Source organism: Anoplophora glabripennis, unplaced genomic scaffold (genome assembly GCF_000390285.2).
Source record: "Anoplophora glabripennis isolate ALB-LARVAE unplaced genomic scaffold, Agla_2.0 scaffold405, whole genome shotgun sequence".
Classification (NCBI taxonomy): domain Eukaryota; kingdom Metazoa; phylum Arthropoda; class Insecta; order Coleoptera; family Cerambycidae; genus Anoplophora; species Anoplophora glabripennis.
This window is the reverse complement of record NW_019416491.1, coordinates 83,722-105,118: the sequence shown is the minus strand read 5'-3', so window position 1 is coordinate 105,118 and position 21,397 is coordinate 83,722. Positions and strand designations below refer to the sequence as shown.

At 31.8% G+C, this 21,397-nt stretch overlaps 1 protein-coding gene across 5 annotated transcripts in view; it reads right to left on the bottom strand.

Moving 5' to 3' along the window:
* The window catches only part of LOC108911937 (homeobox protein homothorax), a 420,456-nt gene that overhangs the window by 389,157 nt on the left and 9,902 nt on the right, over positions 1–21,397 (bottom strand). For all 5 annotated transcript variants that reach the window (XM_018717012.2, XM_018717015.2, XM_018717016.2 and 2 more), the window contains 2 exons: positions 19,401–19,621; positions 1,722–1,863 (listed from right to left, as the gene is read on the bottom strand). In XM_018717012.2, coding sequence (XP_018572528.1) covers positions 1,722–1,863; positions 19,401–19,621 — 363 coding nt within the window. The remainder of the gene's footprint in view (positions 1–1,721; positions 1,864–19,400; positions 19,622–21,397) is intronic.

Genomic DNA, 21,397 nt, shown 5'->3' with positions numbered 1-21,397 from the left:
TGATATAGCAATGTATACTTTTTTATTTCTAATTTATCTACTTTTTATAGTCTGAGACTTCCCTTCTTCGGAATAATCAACAAGTTACACGGAAAAAATGTTATCTTGCATCATTGATGCTAGACAATGTATATTATTATTATATTTCACCTTCAGTAATCTAATATAGGTACGTAGTTAAAATAGAAAAAAATAAAGACAAAAAAATGGTATTTCTAAAGGTTAAATATAATTTCAATTATTGAAATGCTGTGATATAGCAATGTAGGTATACTTTTTCATTTCTAATTTATCTACTTTTCGGTCTGAGACTTATAGTTAGGCAAAAATAAACATAATTTTTTATTGAAATACAATGATTTATTTAGGGATTTTTGAAAATTTTCTTCAGGTGACTAAATATCCAATAAATACGATGTAACGTAAATGCAATAAACGTTCACAATTCTTATTTTTTTAATAAAATCATCAGTTCAGTATTATTTTTGCCGAAATTTTTTAAATCAAAGAAATGTTTATTTGAGTCTGAGTATAAAATAACCTTGAGCGAAGTAAAACTTTTTTAAATATTTTCTCGGTTCAAGAGAACTTACAAGAAAATATATTCTTGATTAGATATTATTTTCTGTGTACAAACATGCTTCATAAGTGCTGAAGACAAGGAAAGTAGTAAAAATGTGATTGAACTCGGGGTTCTAATTCGGAAATCTTAGCAGTTATTTGGATTCGAATCGTCCCGCTGAAACATTATGAATCGAACCGTTGAGCATCAGGTACAAATGGCATTTTTACGTTCTGCTTTACACAATGTTTATTTTAAAAAACCCCTAGTAAATGGATCTTTTATAAGAGACGTAGACCCTGTGTACTAAGTAGAAGATCAATACAGAAGCAGCAGTATTTTTATCACTACACATGAGATAAAATTCAATAAGGTTATGGTTAACCTGACAAACAACTTTGAATATAAACTCGTGTTATCGAATAGCTAGTAAATAAGTAAATATTTCTGTAGCATTATTACAGACATGTGTATTTTTATTTGTAAACGGAGTGAAACGTGGAAGAGATTCCCTATTCATATTCCAATCGCTCTTACTATTGTTAAGTGATATTTTTTTAATGAATATTACTGTATATATTTCAGCGGAGTCCGGTGAATGCTAAACGGACACGATAAATAAGGAGAATACTAATAGTGGAATATATTAAATTTCAGAAACAAACAAGTAAAGAGGCATTTCATAAATGGTTTTATGCGTGTAAGGAATCTCTATGGGGTTTATTACTTCAATTACAGAATCTCTACGACGGATTAGATGAACACGTTTCCAAGTATTGCCATTGCCCATACTTGAGGACGGTCGCAAGCGGACGAAAAGGCCGTACTCAGCGTTGCGCCGTAAATAAGTATGTGACTAGTGGTCTCTCCCGGCATAAGCGATTCACTGCGTGTATTCCTTATCGCTATTTCGAGTATAATATAAATTCTAAAGATGTTTTACATGTGTTTTCGTGTTTATCGAAGGCGATAAGGTAATCAAACTGATAAGCCCGTTGGATATCAAGAGCAAATAAAATATAATAAAACATACTGCCTACCCGAGATAATTATATAATAAACCTGTACAACTTTTTCAAACATACACCCCCCGGTTTCCAACCGCATTATCGCCGCCAACTGTTGGGCTGCCGTTTGTAAAGGGAGCAGGGCTACTTACCTGTTTTGAAAAAACTGCTATGTCCTCGTTGAAAGACTCTGACGAGCACACGTCTCCCCCCGCGACTCCGGGCTCTCTAGGCGTACATGTCGCTAGCTCACATTTTTCAAAAATTAGGGCCAGTAGGGGAAATAGGGGATGTCTGAAACAAGAAAGATCAATCAGTCAATACAACATGTTCTAGAAGAGTAAAATATTGTTTGTAGAATAATAGTATACCGAACCCTCCTTCACACCAATCACTGATTTGTGAGCCCATCCAAAGATTTAAAATGAGAGGAGGAGTATAGGTATGTAAATATTTGTATCAAAATACACAAAAATCTTAACAAACCTCATAATCATAAATTCCTGAACGCAACCAAATAGTACGCACATGAAAGAAGAAAAGTCCCAAATGTACAATTTTTAATATTTTCTGAAAATTTCTAAATTCACAATTTGTTCTTGGTCCAAAATTTTCAAAAAAATTAGGCATAATTTTTTTGATGATTCGAAAAAAATTAAAAAATTCAAAAAATTGAATTCTTGTTAAGATCGTAAATATTTAAAGGATTCTAGACACTAGGTTTGTACATATAAAAATAATAATTATATTAAAAACAACATTTAATAATTATTTGTTTAAAACAATGATAAAGATTATGAATATGTTTAATATGAGCAATAATTATATTAAAAACAACATTTAATAATAATTTGTTTAAAACAATGATAAAGCTTATGAATATTTTTAATACGAGCAAGATCGTCTTTGCAAAACAATATTTTCTTCCTGAGCTCAGTTTTCCAGTTTGTTTTTTTTTTTGTTGAAATTTGGTATAACGTTTTTTTAGTTACAAAGAACCATTTTTTTTTTAATTTCGTTGTTTGCTAACGAAGATTTTGTTTCTTTTTGTCGTTTTAAATAAAATGTTATATTTGTTTGTTAATTTGATCTTATACCCTAATAATTTGAGGTTATAGGGCATTTTGAATATAAAAACTTTGTTAAAACATTTTTTCATACAGGTTCAGGATTATTCTAGCAAAATATAGGTATATAGAAAAATATTTTAATAAGTATTTATTAATAATTATTTTTATTTCAGAATCAGTTTTTCCAATTGTGGGAAAAGAACCGGAAAAACAGTTTTTTTCTAGTTTCTCGGATCTTTTACCTGAATTGTTAAATCTCTTTTTATTTACGTAATATACTATGTTAGACCCCAATATAGATACGTATTGTTTTTTTATAAAAATAAAATTTACAAAAAAGAACAAATTATTAATCATTTAATTTATTTATTTAATTTGTTTATATTATGAATTGCTCACCCCGTTTACGAACAGAAATGATAAAGGATATCAGCAGTGAATATTTGTTCACTAATATCTCTGAAAATGTCTATCTAAGGTTGATGAAGCTTGGAAGTTCAGAATTTCGACGCCACTGTGTAATTAATTAAATTAGTGCATTTTGTTTCTAATTAGTTATAAGGAATATTTCCGATTTATTTGAAAGGCGAACCATTTTGAAGCTTCAAGTTACAATTTTTTCAAATTTAAATCACTAGGGCTGCCAAAGACAGCCGCAATTCAATGGCGTGCCAAATTGGTCAACCATGACATGCGTGAGCTGCTGGCTCAGAATGGTTTTCACGTTCACCTTACGTTAATATACTGTTGTCTTTGTTATCGTGCGGATATTGCGTAATTAATTCCTATTCGTTGGTGATGGTGGTGTATTGTAGACAATTTAATTTATTGCTTTTTAATAAATAATGGGTACGCCTATGTCCCGCGGCTTAGTTCTGACAGCCTTATTTATCACACAGTAAATATAAAGAAAAAAACGGAAACTATGCCACAACTAAATAACATCAGACAATACAGTTAAATAAATTTAAAATGTTTTTAAAATTATTCGCTCCACAAAAAAAATTATATGGGAATTATTTTAAATATAATATTAAATACTAAAAAAAATTACGAAAACCAAAAACACTAACAATTTTAGACGAGACTAATTTTGTGTAGACTCCTGATTAGTTAGGTTATACTTGCAATTAGCATATTTAATTTTTTAACAACAACAAACAAGTCCTATACTATTTTATAAAAAAATAATAATTATGATATTCAGGAGTCTTTAAAACTCCCTGCGTCGCATCAGCTGTTGACAGATTGTGTGGGCCAGTTTATTGAATTTTTGTCCTTGATTAGATAGATAGCACTATTAACCCAAGTTTTATTAATCTAGATTAAACATTTTCAACGCCCTATATCTTAAAAAGTTGTAGAACTTTGCTTTTAAAAGACTTTTTAACCTAAAATGATAGGCTCATAAGAATATAAATCGACCTTTAAAAAATAATACGTTTTTAAACAGTTTTTTTTTAACATAAGCGATATAATTAAAAGCAAATCACAGTTATGAGTTTGAATTTACATATTTACATTCTTTTATCATCCCTTAATTTGCCCAACGACCTTAATTGTTGTGCTAATGTATCAAAATTAGTGCTTACTCCGGCAATCTTTTATCCTGCGAGTTTTCATGAAGCAATAAAGTAATAAAACAATTACCAGGAATTTTTAATGCTAGAGCTGTGCAAATTTCTCTAATGGAATTATTGCGCTTACGAGACTCAAATTGGATTGTTCTTTTTAAATTTAAAAAATTCACATTCATCTTTTTAACGCATTACGTCACTTCTACTTAAACTGAACCACAACAGAGACACTAAGAGACAGTAATTAAATGGAACGAGCAATGTAGAATGACTTAATAAAGCTTTATGCATTAACAATCTCGTTAAGATTTGTTAAGAGGAGCATAGGATAATTTCTGATACGAAAGCGTCGCGACTGGCTACACTTTATTTTAGGCGGGAATCCAGAGTTTTGATAACTGTAATAAACTGTGAAAGTGCCGTAATATATTGCATTTCTAATCGCAGTAAAAATAATTTACAAATTGTCGAAAACTTGAAAGGATATAAACTCCACAGTAAATCATTTTTTAATTGAAACTGTCAAACAAGAAGTTAATATGTTTTAAAAATTTTAATAATAGGTCAGTAAATTGCGTGTTTACATAGCAATAAAATATAAAAAATTATCTTAATAGCTCCTTTTATACACATGAACTTGGTTGATTGATTTTTTTATTTCATTGATAATTCCACAAGAAATGTCTCATCTACGCACTACGACTTACTTGTTTATTTACTCGATTCTCGGTTCAAAAACATGTCAGGGTTCAAATACATATTCCACTTTACCATTATTTTAATATAAATAAACAACTTATGACGCATAAAAATGACATATTTTTCTTGTTTATCAGTAAACAGTATTTATTTGAAATTTACGAATTTCAGATAAATTAGAAGTGGATTTCAAAACAACACGCAGCCTTTGTATAGGACTTTTTTTTAAGGAATCACTCGCGATGGAACGTCGACTCACCGAACACAGTGCCGGCAACTTGTAAGCCGAGTGCGAACAAAAGAGCATCCATCGTACATTCGTATGAAAACCACAAGCGAGCAAGTGTGGCCACCACGGCTATCTTGATGCTTTGACCCGTAAATTATCTAAGGATGGCACGTCATAAATAAATCGCTACATTTATGAATGTGGCTTGCAGTGCGCTATTTGATAGACACGCCATTCATAATGTCGTTTTATTCGTAATGTCTGATACCGCTGTAAATGTAAACTCTCTGTTTTGATTTATCCCAGCCCGTTTGGACTTTAATTATTAGCAGCAAATTATTGCGTAATTACATTTGTTGCATAAAATAATCCGATGCTGGTATGAGTGCCGCATTCATGTTAACTGCATCGAAAAAAAGCGCTTGCAGTTTTGATTTGAATAGTCGGTAGGCTAAAGATATAAAGACCTCTTCACCCCAAGTGTATACTTATGCATGCTTCCAACAAAAATGTCAAATAAACTGCAACACAATTTTATACTTTAGACTTTCCTGGTAGGTATAATGACTTTCATTCCTAACTGACTAAATATTCCACTAGATACACAAGCACACAAAAAAGAAAACTGTCTGTTCCAAAGACTACACCAGAGACAGAGCAATTATGGCACTGGCTAGGCTAAATATGGTCGTACGGTAATTTTTAGTCGGTTTCTACACTGACAGAAATGCTCTTTGTTCTTTATAGAATTCTAAAGAACATTGCATAATATATGTGACAGATAAACACGTTAATATCGTATAAAAAAACGCGTATTGGTAACACTGTCGTATAGTGACTATAAATCATATGCTTTATTAAATTATTGTATAACTAATATACAACGTTGTTTATACCCTTTACGAAATGGTAGCTACAACTGTTAGTGTTCCTTACTTGTTATTAGAACATCTAGTACTAAATTATAAGTTTCATTATAATAAATGTATTAAACTGTTGTATACTCTGTATGAGTTAAAAACATGGCACCAATTTTCGGAAATTTTATTGTAGAACTATAATTATAAGCTGAAATACCAATGTGAATATATAACTAATATTTAGGTATTAAAAATGATGACAAAACTATCCAGCTTGTCTTCTTAGTAGCAATGCACATGTGAATTTGCACTATAACTCTTCCACCCTAAGAATCAAGCATCCCCTGAAAGGTCTTCTAAGTCTATATCCCCTGGTTGATTAATTTTACCCTTTCTCTTCATTGTCATCGTTAACCTTCTGTTTCTCCACATTGTGTAAGCTTAACATCACGAGATTCTAACAGCTTTATAGATTTAGAAAAGATTTAAATATGAAAAAACGAAACAATTACAATCCATAAAACAGTTACACTTACATAACTCTCCACTTCACATAACGCAGTATAGATCATGTTTCCCATTAATCCTCATCCAACTAGAAGAAGCGTAATAGTCGATGTACATCGGAAATTTTACGATCATAACCGATTATGCACCGAGAGGTGACGATCACTTAACCATTATAAGACGCGTTTTATATGTTAAAAACGGAAAAATAATCATTATGAAGACGAATAATTCTGGCAATACAGATCGATGTTCTTTACAGATTTGGATATTTGCCTTTATACAACAAATCTTCTCTACTATGCAAATGGAACATAAAGCCTACAACACATAGGTACTAATATAGAAGTAATTTATATTTATATTATAACCTTTATTTCATAGATGCATAAGCGCTTTCCAGTTAAAATCATTGAATAATGAGTATTGAAATGAATGTTTTTTTTTTTAAATAAAACTTGTATATTTATTATAAAAGTTTTAGTACAGTGTACAACTATACCTAATGCTAATCACCACTTTTCTTTTTTGAGTGCACGTGTGCCCGTGATAATTAATTATTTATTATTATGAAAAATTACAATAAAGGTTCTCTTATGAGAAATTCAATTTGTGGTAAGTATTTCAAGAACTACAGTTAAATTATGAGTAGAAAAAATCTTTCCCTGGCATCATAAAATAAGTAAATTTGTTGTTTTATGCACAGGACATAAAAATGTAAATAAACTACACTTTAACATTATTTATCTTAAACGGTGAAATAATTTTTATCTGAAGTTTTAAGCGTCTGGTTGAGTTATTGCACACCGTATTTTAATGCACGACCCGGGCGACGTTCTAGGTCTTATTAATTCCTCTAAATTTTATTATTCCTACCTGATTCCCAATAAATTATTTCGTTACAGATAAACGGTAGTGTGTTAAAACACACATCAAATATTTATCTTACAGTGTAACATTAGATGGGTTATCAATAAATATGATTTTATTTTATTATTTGTACTCTATAATTTACGATCACCTATATCGTGTTTTACAGCTCTTGGTAAATAAAATTTGAAAACTAATCCAGTAAGCCTGTAGGTTGAATTCCTTCACTACTACATTTTAAAATAAATAATGTAATAATTAATGTCAAAATACGCAGTCCGCAGCGCCGTTTTTCACAAAAACTGTTTTTAGAAGGCAACTTTATGATTTGGTACAGTATCTACTCAGAGCAAAGACACATTGTTTAGAACAAAAATACGTTTTTCCGCAAGAAAAAGAAATTGCGGACAAGTAGTTTATGTTTTGTCGATTTTGGCACATCTTCATTTTCTTCACAGTAACAAAAAAACTGCTTCCATAAGAATTTGAATGTTTTAAATGCAACACTGTATACGTTTCAAGAATAATAGTGAAACGAATATTCTCAGAATTTTTTTTATAAATGCACTTGGTACGAATAACGACCGGAAACGTTTCATTTTCGAGATACACGGCATTAAAGAAGATGATTTCAATCAAATTTGTGAGCAGTTTTAGTTTTTGACTGTCCACAAACGGAGTGGCATTATGGAATTTTCCGTTGTAATTTTTATTTGTCTTTCAAGATATTCAAAATTGAACTCACTATTATTATGGACTAATAAAGGCTTTACAAAAATGAGTTTTTTCTGCGTGGTGATAACATCTACCATTTCAAGAGAAATAGTAAAAATCACACCACGTAATCATTGCATCAAGTTAATTTTGTTAAATTTTCTTTCGTTGATTTATAAGATTTACCATTAACGTTTGGTCAATCGTTTTAGTTACACTCTGTATACACTATAACTCTAACTATAAATTCATTATAACTGTATACCTGTTTTAAATTAGACATTATACTTGAATCGTAGTTAAAAAGTAGTGGATAATTGATTTCCAAGGCTGGTCACGTGTCTATTAGGTAATAGTTTTTCTTAGATTACTAGATTTGAGGTATAAAATTAAAAAGCGCACTTAGTAGATATTTTTTAAACTATTAAGTATCTAGGTATTAGCTCCCAATTTGGTAAAAACCAGTTTTTGACCCAAAAAACTGTTCAAGAAATTGATCAAGTAATTATTGTAGTTCGACATACCTATCTCTTGGAATAAAAATCAGTTGTGTAAACTGCCAAACATACCAAAATTCAAAATTGTAGAATGCAATTAAAATTAGTACTATGGAATAAATGTTAAAGGTCACTAAAAATCACCAAAACTGACCAATGGATTGGAACCAATTATTTCGTCTTCAATGTTTTGGTTGAATTATTGCAAAATAAACTAGGTTTTCGGTTTGGATAAGCAGTGTGTGTATAGTCTTTCCGAACGCAATTGAAGAACCAATAGGTATGTACCAAGTTCGGTCGCTGACGCAGCAACTCGGCATTGAAATATTTGAAAAACTTGTTCACTGATTTATTTAGCCATACCCATATACAGGTCTGGTCAAACTAAACGTATAGGTGGTAAAAATGTATACGCCCAGTTGAAGAATGCGCGCGCGGGCAAACGGCGTACACAGACAGCCGAACTGGGCGACTGGGCAATAAATCTCAGCTGTTGACAAGTGTTTGACAAATTGCCTAGCAGTGCAGCAATGTGGAATTTAGTGTGATTCAGGTAATTTTAATTTATTATAGGCACCTTCTATTAGTCATTCATATTACAATTGCAAAAGGGAGAAGTAAGAGGGATATTTTGTTTACTAATATGTGATACAGCCATGCTGTATTTTGGAAACGCACAAAACGTAATTTACCATCAACATAATTGTTAAAATTGTTTGAGGACATAAATAATTAAAATGTGTTGTTGGTAAATGAACATATAAAAGAAATTTTCAGCACATTATATACATATTATAATTTTTACCTTTAGCATAAAACTTTTCTAGGGGGATGTGAAGCTCATTAAATTTTATTACTAGACGTGTTTTACATGTTCAACTGACTTCGGAAAGACTATACCAGAAAGTGTTAATTGTGTTTTAGAAAATAATATTCGCTTTTCGGATATCATCCTCATATAACATATTCTAAAATACAAATGACTTAACTTGAATATAATATTAACTGTCAAAAAGCTTTCAGAAATACATGGAAATGGTGTAGATATAATGACAATAAAAACAAAAAATAATACACGTTAAGGTTAAATTTGTAACTTAAATTCTTTGTCTTTAACATTGCCACAGATTTGACTTATTAACAATTCCTGTTGAACATAATTTCCAGTGTATTAAGATATACCTATTGAAATTAATAATCCATCCTGTGGCTGATTTAAGCAGGTAACGACAAAATTACAGAGGCGCGGAATAATGTGTCGGCTTATTAACGTTTTTGCGTCGTTAGCCAGGTAACGGCACAGCCACCGGAAAAGTATGGAAATGCCTAGGCAGACGACATAATCCAGCGCGCAGCTGATCCTAGCGGATTGTAACCGCATCACAAAATCTCATTAAACGGAAATAACAGCGATAATGACTCGAACGTAGTCAATTAGATCGCATGTAATAAACTAATATTAATATGAGTGATTGAGTAACGTATATTTCGTCATTAAAAAAACGTGATAAGCATGCGGGAGTTGGCGTTTGCCGTCGGACGGCGGTTGCAGCCAGGTATACCCGCTTGAGCATTGGGAGCTTCCGCACACTGTACGCCAGCCAGTTCCAATATTTGAACATCTCTGGACACTGTTTATTTAAAGGTGTCGGTAATTACTTGGCGCGTACATGTTTATCTCTGTACACACAGTGTTGTACAGAGTTTGCTCTCTTAAATACCATCTATACGGCCCATAAAAATAAACGTATCGTCAGCTGCTTCGGCTTAGCTCCATCCTAGAAACACACACACACACAGGTCTACTTGAGATTATTTGGGGACCTCCATAATTCAGCTAAATGAAAACATAAGCGTTTCTGTTAGGCATTAAGGGCCCTGGCTCCTTGTGTTTGCCTCACTAAATTAGAAAACGCGTGTCGACGCACTGGTTTTACTAAAATTATGTGGACGGCCAGGGACGTTTATAGACTTCTTTCTAACCGTTTTTCGTTTTGTACCGAATATTAACGGTGTCCGTTGAACGATATGTATTTAAATATTTCTTTTCTACAATAAATGCTTTTTGGATAAATGTCTTTTATCCCCCTTATTCAGATGATATCGGTCCCATTTTTGGTACATATGTTCTTGCAAACTATTTTGATTAAAAAAATCACAAATGGAACAAACTTATTTTCATTTCTGAACTTTTGACTATATGTACAATTAATTTATTTAGAAATAAAACAAAATTTCATACAAATATAGGTCTGCAAGTCGTACTTTTCGGAAATACAGGGCATTTAATTTTTCAAAAAAATAGAATATAAATAAAAACTTACTCAATATCGAAGACTGACATTAAGAAAAATGTATTCTTTGGTAAAATTAAAGTAGCTTTTTCTAATAAATTTACCCTGTTAAGTAATTTAGTTTAGAAGATACAAAGAGTTCTCATTTAATTTTATTTTATTATTTCTACCCAATTTAGAAAAATCCAAATTTTCCAACTAAAGTGTGTTCAAAACTTCAATCAATTTTGAGGTTATACAAGGGGGTACAATTTTTTTATAATTTATCCCGGAAGTAGTTTCATGGGAGGCTACACTGTAAAAAAATTGATATGAGTGCAAGCAATAAAGGTACCTACGGAGTGAATCCTTTTTCACTCAATATTGAGCAATTTGCCAATTTTACTGATTTGTGATAATATTTGAATTAAAACCGAAGATTTTCGCTCAAATATAGGTACCCGTTAAACAAATTCTTCAGATAAATTCGTATTTGGTACACTTGTAGCTAAATAGTAGGAAATTATTGAGTAACTCCACCCAATTCTATGGTTGTCGTGCGTTGTCTTTGTCTGTTCCCATCGTACCCATTAGGTCATCTTGTGGCGTGGTGTATGGCCTGTAGCGCCCTGGACAAGTGTTCGTTAATTCGATTGCTTTGGTGAAAATCATGATTAAGTGCAGTGGTTTGACTGCAATAATTAAAAACAATAACATATTGAGTCTCGATTAATATTTGGTTAAATAAACGATTAAGTAGTTAAATTGTTACCTATACTTACGTATCTGTAACGTACAATATAGGTTATGGCAATCTATTCGTCCGATCAGTTATAGTCTATCCGAAGTCAGTTGAACATGTAAAAAAACGCTTGGCAATAAAATTTAATGACTTTCATAAGCATTCCTAAAATAGTCCTCTGCTAAAGGTAAAAAATTATAATAATTTGTATATAATGTTTTCTTTCGCAATTGTAATATCAATGATTAAGAGAAGGTGCCTATAATAAATTAAAATTACCTGAATCACACCAAATTTTGCATTTCTGCACTGTACTGCTGGGCAATTTGTCAACCACTTGTCAACAGCTGAGATTTATTGCCCAGTGGCCCAATGCAGCTGTGTTTGTATTTCGTTTGCTCGCGCTCGCATTCTTCAACTGGACGTATACATTTCTAACACCTCCACATTTAGTTTAACCAGACCTGTATATGTGTATGGCTAATTAAATATGGGAACAAGTTTTTCAAATATGTATTTCAATGCCGAATTGCTGCGTCAGCGACCGAACCTGGTACATACTGCCAACCTCTTGGTTCTTCAATTGATATCGGAAAGACTATAACCAATTCATTAATCGAGACCTAAAATATTGTCCCTAAAACAGATTTGTGTAGAAACCACTGTTTAAGAATATGAAGTGGTACGCCACTCCAGATATTAATGAAATGGAAGCAGCAATGGCTGGTGCGGGAGGGCTCTAGGGTGCCACCCGCTTGGAAATTTTCATAAACAAAATTACTCAATAATAGTTAAATTTAAATCATGGTAGAGAAAATGTCAACTTGTCAACTTTTAATTAGTTTTTCATAGTTTTAATCAGAACAGAGTCAAAAGTCACTCACTTGATAGTTAGCAGAAACTCGAATTTGAGTAAAATTCTCTCATGTCCGTCGCAATAGTTTCACTAGTAAAATTTTACTCACTCCCTCACTCAATCGGGTGTGTACAGAAACTGATACATTATTGAGTAAAATTGCGTGAATATGAGTGATTTTTTTATAGTGTAGGCAGAAATACAAGGCGTAGCAGTTTATATGGTCATACTGTGTACTATGGTTTAAGTTTTTACAATAGTTTTATTTGGAAATTGAAATTTCTTAGTTCCAATAAATCTGCCAAAGAACTGGTTCTAATTTATAAGTCAATTTTGGCGAGTTTTACTGACGTTAATGACGGTTATGACATCAAGTTATTTTTTATATAATGACAATAATTCAACTAGGTAAATACCTTACTTAGGAATGAAATACCAAGCGTCTCGGGCACGTGTTAACATTTTTTAGTTTGTAAGTAGAGTCCACCATTAAAGTTTGACTAAACATTTTAGTTAGACCCTGTATCTAACATCGTGATAATTGCAACTTCAAACTGAGATAACTTAATTTTATCAACTGTAGTTATAACAATAGTATTGAGCACTAACGTTGTGGTTTCCCACAAGATGCCGTTTTTATTACCGCAATCAAAAGCCAAAAGATCCACGTTTATTACGAATTCTAGAAAAACAATTTTTATAGTGTGTCGCCTCCAAAATTTCGAAACTGTTATCGCTGCTTAATTCTGTTGACGTTGTACCTACATATTTATAAAAAAAGATTCTCTAATCTGTGACATAAATATCTGAGAGTTTACCGTTACTGATTGGTAGTTATGTGTATTTTATTTCGGAATAAATTTTATTGGCGGTATTTAAGATTTCTCCTCGAATATTCTTCCGTTTCTACATTCAGAGGTTAGGCCGTGTCATGTGTCGTTGTACCAGAAATTGGGAAAGAGTTTCTCTCGAGGGCTCGTCGTTAAAACAATATCAGTGGTGAGGAAACTGTGGATTTGCATATTTGGACCTATTACGAAAAATTTATTTGACGGTTACTTATTTTCACGACCTATTAGTAGCCTCCAGGAAACGGTATTTACTAAATTTGGAATTTAACACTTTCTCTCTTCTTTTTATAAGCGACTATAAAAAAGCTATAAAAATGAGAAGCATACGGTACCACAACAGTTAAACGTAAAAGAGACACGTATAAGTGTATAATGTAATGGTAACAGTTTTTATTTATGCATACTGCGGAAAGTATAAAGTCCGTGTAATAATTTATAGTCAACATATTTAAAATGACAGAATGAAATAATAATTCATTATAGCACACACAGGTCTACTAGTGTATGAATGAATTTTAGGCCAGGTACAGCGAAACCAATATGTTATAATCACAATAACTATAAATTAACTATCTCAGTTTCTTCTTTATAGGCGAAAATAGGATTTCTACAGATTAATTCAAACCGCTGAGAAGAAAGAGTAGGTTTATGGCAAAGGTTTTAACCGCAAACATTACATATATTGGCCATGAGTAACCGAGTAAAGTGAAACACTAGAAAGGTATCTGGATACCACGAATATGCATAAAAACGCGGTAAGTCAGCTAAAAAATATCCCACAGTTTTTTAATTTGACGTCATCTACCTCAGAAGAAATCTTAAAAATAAATACATACATAATAAACGCAAACTATCTTTACTCCGAACATATGTCTGACATTTTAGTTAAATAGTTTACGTGAAATTAAAGGCAGAGACACGTTGGTGTTACGTCACGTGCTATCACGTGAGTTCAAATTACATACATGTCATATAATTATAGATGACTATATTGTACAGCACTGGTTGTAATTATAATTCCTGTAATTGGTTGCGTGACATGTCAGTAAAATTTTATGCTCTCATCTTGAGTTTTAATCTGAGTATACTCTTTTGGGAAGTTATACGAGGTCTGTTCAAAAAATAACCGAACTTTTTGAATAACGCGCTAATTGAGGTATTTGGTGATATGCGGTTGGCAGCATTGGGTTGCGCATAACCTCCTCTGAAACCACATGTTCTTGACTTGTTGATATTTCATTTAGTTTTCGTCTTGTTGTTTGAGTACGAGTTTAAATGTAAAATTTTGCGTGAACCTGGGGAAAACTTTCACGGAAACGTTTCAACTTTTGAAACAAACTTACGGATAGTACTCGATGTTACGAATACTTTTCACGATTTTAATAGTAGTCGTTAGTCAAATGAAGGTGATTCTCGATCAGGAAGGTCTTCGACGTCAACAGATGACGTTCAGAAAGTCAATGATGACCGAACAACAGAAATAAAATTTTGTGGACGTCATTGAATAAATCCAATGACGATGAAACATTCAATGAAAGGATCATAATAAGAAATGAAAGCTGGGTTTACGGTTACGACATTGAGACAAACGTTAAATCATCACAATGGATTGGCAAAGGATCTTCACGTACCAAGAAAGCATGTCAGTCTCGATCCAATGTCAAAGTGGTGCTCATTGTTTTTTCGACTTTAATGGAATTGTGCATTTTGAATTCTTGCCTCAAGGTGAAACAATAAACCGTGTGTACTATCAAGGTGTTTTGTAACGGTTACGTGAAACAATCCGCAAAAACAGACCAGAGTTATGGCGAGTCAGTCAACTCATGGTTCTTGTCAATTCGTCAGTTTTGTGCCAAAAATCAGGTTACTGTCCTACCTCATCCTCCTTACTCGCCAGACCTGGCTCCTTGTGATTTTTTCTTATTTTCTAAATTAAAATCAGAATCAGAATTGAAAGGAAGCCGTTTTCAGACTATTGATGACATAAAGCAAATCGCAGAGGTCATTTCAAATGAAGCTATCCTGGACTGCTTCGCGGCAACACCGCTGGTAAAGTTCGGTTATTTTCTGAGCAGACCTCGTATATTGCGTTAAAATACGAAAAATATCTATATTGTTGTAGCTTCAAAATAGTCTGGCAACAAAATTACAACTTTTCTGTTGGCAGTAGATATCTTTTCCATGTTCCCAAAGCATAATCATTTTTCATGCGTTTTTAAAATGATTATTAATATAATTGAAAACACTGTCGCTTAAGTGCCAACAAAATATCTAACTAGAATGAAAAATAGAATGTGTGACGGCCTCGGTAGTGTCGTCGATAGTTGACGTTACTGCAATCCTTTATGGGTAGGTATCTATGAGTTAATGATGTCAATAAAAACTTAATTTTTTCGATAAACTTTATAAAGTTTTATTACACGTAATAATAAAGTCATGACAAGCATTATTAGTTAAAATTAATTTAACACTTAAAAGCAAGCAAAAATTGGACGTATACGTCTGATAAATGTCACCCGAAGGTAAAAATGCACTTGCCAGAAGCTAGAAAGCTGAATAAACTTTATCAAGAGACTGCGATCTCAAAAACTATGTAACCAGCTCAAGGATAAATTTTGAACGAGATTGGATTTACGCACAATAATTGTATAGTAAGATTTAATACATTTTAAATCCGTTATAAACACAACATGTATCATGAATGGGTATTTGTGAGTGAGGCGAAGACAAATATTTTGCTTTACAGTCGTAAGTATACAAGCAGAACAGATAATAAGCCCTGAACTTAACATTAACCTACCTATACCTATCGGGTAGCGATACCTATACTTACTTAAACGTTTTGCTAGATAGTGTTTTTGTTAAATATTTTAAATAATTGTCAGTAAATTCTCGAATGCTTAAAGGCGAGTATATCTATCATCTACAAGCATAAAAAAATTACCAACATTAATCTTTCTGTCAAAATTTATTTATTTTGTTACAGATAGAGAAAATTTATGGAACAAAAAACAATATTTTAGTAATATATTTATTTACTGAATGACTGCATCAGGACCTGTTTTAGACGTTATTATAGTAATTAGATAATCTACCAGCAAAATGAATTAACGACGAATTAAATTAAGAGAATTGGGAATAAAAACAGGCTGCCGGAAAATAAGTCAATTTTAATAACTAGCCTCAACGTATTGGCTGCTTCTTGACGGAGATAATTTAAGTACCTACTTGATCACTCTTATTGGATCGTCAGGCAAAAAATAAGTAATTTTCTCGGGTACCGTAAGATGGACATTATATTCAATTACATAAACAATGTCCGTAAAAGTTAATAATAATATTGGCCGTCAGCAGGTGCAGGAAAAAGTTGCGTCGCTAATTTGTGTATGATGTTCAGGTCATAATTTCTAATGTTTTACGTAGTTTGGTCGTCAATAATATTAAGGTAATTTAAAAAAGTATTCCAGTTCCTAATCGATCAACATATTGCATTCGATTCCCATAATTTGTGGGACTTTTGTCATAATGTGTCTTTTTTTAACGTTTAATCAGGATGGTAATGTATTTATGAAATTGTCCAAGCAAAACAGGTTGCTCAGTCAATTCTTGGAAGGGTGTATTAATCATTAATTCCACCTTGCTTTATGATTACTTTGTGCTCGCACTAAGTACACTCCAAAGAAAAGTTTTAAGTTTCAATTTTGTAAAATAAAATTAACAAAGGTATAGCAATAGACTGATCATATTTACTTGAATGTAATTGTCTTCAGAGGTAATTTATTATCAAAAATTAGGTAATAATTGTAGTATGATCCCATTTGACAATTATAGGAAGTGAACAATATATTGTTTAAATAACGGTGGCAAAACAGAAGTATAAAGTTATGTTAAGAAATCGATAATCATATTCTAGCAAGAGACTAATTTCGGATACTATTCGACATCTGTTGTAGATCTTTGACCACCTCAGTCTCAAAATTTGATTGATTTATTATGAGGCATTAGGGGCGTATTTTTATACAAAGTTGCAATATAGCGACAAACAAAATTGTAGCTTGTGTGTGCAACAATAAAACTAGACATAATTTGCCAAAATATGTTTCATAACCATTATATACATATTTTCCTAATGCATGTATCGATAGGATGAACACATAGAAATAAAATTAGTAATTCGTCGATTACATCAATATCTGAATTTTAAATAATGTATTAAAGTTTGGTATTAATAATACTCAATTGATTTAGAAACTATAAACAGGAAAGGTTGAAGGAGAACAAGAACGTTAAGAATTTAATAATATACATTTTTTATCTGTTAACTGATTGGTTTCATTTTTAGTCAGATTTTGAAACCATGTTTTGACTTTTGCTTTAAATCAGACGAATGAATTTAAATATCTTAGAATATTTGATAATTTATTGTACACTTTAGGGCTTAGGTAAATAAAATTTTGTTAATCATCATAATCATCTTTTTTTTTTTCATTTTAAGTATTTTTACATACCTGTTTCTTTTTGTATCTAGTTTCTTGCTAGTGTTCAATTTTATTTAAAACATGTTTATATTTATAGATATGACATGTATGAATATATGTATATAAATTTATTAATATATAAAATTTTATTATTATACAAATTTTTAACGACTCCCCAACTTATGATACCGTATGCCAAAGGCAACTGTACTAAAGTACATTGTCTTTGCTTTATTAACACGTGAAAAAAATTAAATTAATAAATTTTAAGGGTTTAGTCCATTAATTTTATATCTTTTCAAAGATGACAAAATATCCAAATAAATAAAGTAAAAATGCATTTAAATTCTCACATTTGTCGCCATTGGACAGCACCCAAACCGGAATTTTAATTTTTTAAATCAACTATATGAAACATTAGTGACATTAGTTTTGTCTGATTTTACGATATACCTATTGGTTTGAAAACACCATTTTATTTGTCACTGCAGACGAAACGCCGACCATTAAAAAAATGTCTGATGTTTTTAAGAATTAAAACTTTTTACGTGATTCAAGTATTAACTAATATTGGTATGTGGATATGTTACTAAGTAAAATTTATATTTTAAAACAATTATTTTTTATCTCCTGACAAATGTCTATAACAAAAAGTAAATTAAAAAAATTACTAATCTGAGAGATTTGAATTATCTTTTAAAATACCTTCAAATTTTTAATAAAAATTATTTACTATTTTTCTAAAGCACTGTTTAGTTTGTGAATCTCTGGCCCTAACCTAATTTAGGGAAACTATACTACGGTTAATTTACATATTTCAACGAAGTAAACAATTGCACGCTGTCACGGCGTAATCATAAAAGTAGATAGGGACTCGTTTACGAAATTTAAAACCGGTACTATTAATAAGTTCTAAAATTCTAAACACAATGTTTTTACACCATTTCTTTCTCTTATTTAGCCATTTCATCATCTAAATCGGTACTGGACGTTGTAAATTGACCCCAACCGGTATAAAACAGTAACAAAATTAAACCGCGATTGATACGCACGAAAAGAAGACTATTATACGTTGTGAAGTACGATTCTGTCTTTGGAGGAGATTGCTGTTTCGCTACATTTTATTACATTTAATATAGTTTTCAGTTTATCGGTTTACTAGAAAATATTTGTAATACGATGGGTAATTTTGCGACTTTCTGCGTAAGTTGTTAGTATTTATAGGAATCAAAATAGAATTTGTACATGTGTTTTATTAATTTTTATTTATTTCAGCGTTAAATATGAGGTTTGACAACTATACCCGCTGAAACTCACGCTAGCAGTTTTTTGAGCAGCGTGGTATGAAAATTACTAAAGTTGACTTAAACTTATGACGAGGATCAAACCATGGCTCCCAATTAAAGTTACATCCTATATATTTTCCAAGTTTCTCAATCCTCAGACATGACCTCACCAAGGAGCACACACACACTATTTTTTTTCGATAGAGATTACACTTGGCCCAATTAGAAATACTCCACAATCCTTATCGCGCTAAAATATCAATAGCACGTTTATTCCCCATGTATGTACGGAGGGAGATGCGGTGTCAAAAATCGAACTCACCCATAAATAGCGTCCTTGTCTCGCTTCCCGACGTCGGGTACAGCGCCTCCCATGACATGGTTGGCGGTCGGGTTGACATGGTTAGAATGGTACGGGTGCATGGCATGGTTCAAATGCGGCGAATGATGTAAACCGGGCAAACTGGGCCTGTGGGCCACATGGGACTCGTACATGGTTGCTGCTGCACTGTCCATGTAACCCGGGTGGATACCATCGTCGTACTGCAACAAAGAGGAGATATATATTAGAATCCGGCTTCTTTTAATTGCCCCGAAATGCAAATGGTGCGGGATTTACAATGAGGTTCCAATCCATAAAAATAATTAAGGATTAATTTATCGTTCAGGTGTACACTTTGACACTGGAAATATAATAGACATTTAAATTTTAAGTTTCTTATTAAATTATTCCTCTTATGTGTATTGCAAACAGTACGTAATTCAAAAACATAAAAAATTACGTTTACTCGTTTAGAAAATCCTTTTTGCAATCATATTGCGCATTTAACTGAACAAATTCAAGAAATGCTGGATAATATTGAAGGAAAATGAAGATAAAAATACAAAATTATCATAGTTTAGTCAAATTACTTTGAGCATTTGACAATCCTCAAGAATTGGATCTAAAAATAAATAAAACTATTGTAACTTTAATATTTTAATGAAAGTATGCAGATAGTCTTTATGTTCTCAGTCAAAATTAAGAATTTTTTCAATGTTGAATGTACGTCTTCTTCAATTATCAGGTGATTTATGGCCGAAAACATTTTTTCTGTACCTTTAAACTAATCACAATACCTGTGACATATTTTTTTCCAAATCTTTTGCATTTGAGATTTAAAAGGTACCTATAGAATATACCGTGAAATGTGTAGGTCCTATAGCTCAAGAAAAATTTGAGCATATAGAAAAACTATAAATATATGCTAATTTAATTGTCTCAAAGAGATTTGAAAACAACTTAAATCAAGTAGTGCTAAGCTTCACATACCTAGATTTTTATATATGCAGACTATTTTGACGTAAATGGGTGTGATGTATTTTTGAAACATGACCGCATTAGTAAAGAATAATGAATTGCCTTATCTCAGTTTTTGTCTCGGTTTTTATCTCCAATATCTAAATAATTTTAGCAACAAAATTACAAGATGACCAATAACGTTTGAAGGTCATTAATATTCAATAAAATATTATATTATTTAACCGTCATTGTACCATATTTTTGTATGTTACAAACTTTCTCTCACGTGTTCTGGTATTTGCTTAAATTACATATTACTAAATTCACTTAAAACAGTACTTTTATTGCATATGGACAATGCTCGTCATCAGCGACGGCCGAAAAACAAATATTCTCCCATCACTAAGTATCTATCCATCACCGCAAATATATTGTACACATTATGTGTGGCCAATTAAATGAATTTAAGTCTGTTTTTAATCTGTCTTCAGGTAAGTTAGAGAATACAGAACTAACGTTCCATTTGGCCTTAGCATAATTCAGTTTTTAAATCTAAAGACATAGAGATACATAATAATTTAGTGCTAGGAGCTCTAAATATACTCAGAATACTTGTGAGTTGAGAAGATCATATCCAACAATTTTCGATGCATTGGAAACTTGACTGGAAATGAGCCAACCTTGTTTGGACGTACTGAAGACTAATGAGTGTACTTTGCATTATAGGGAAAAAATCAAAATCCTTTTGTTTGTTTCACGTTCGGCACAGCCAATTATGTTCAAGCCTTTCTAAATACTTAAGACTTGACAGGCCTTGTCACTAATTACAAAAGATTATTTAATGGTTGGAAAATCTCTACTTATATAAAATGAAGGCAATAATAATAGATAATTTTGAATATTATCTACCAAAACCGCCTAATTAGTATTCCACTGAGTACCAACTCTGAATACTTTCCATCTAGCTATAATGAGACGTTAACGAAAAAAAATTAAAATAAAACTCGAAAACCTGTCGCACATATTTAAATTCCTCG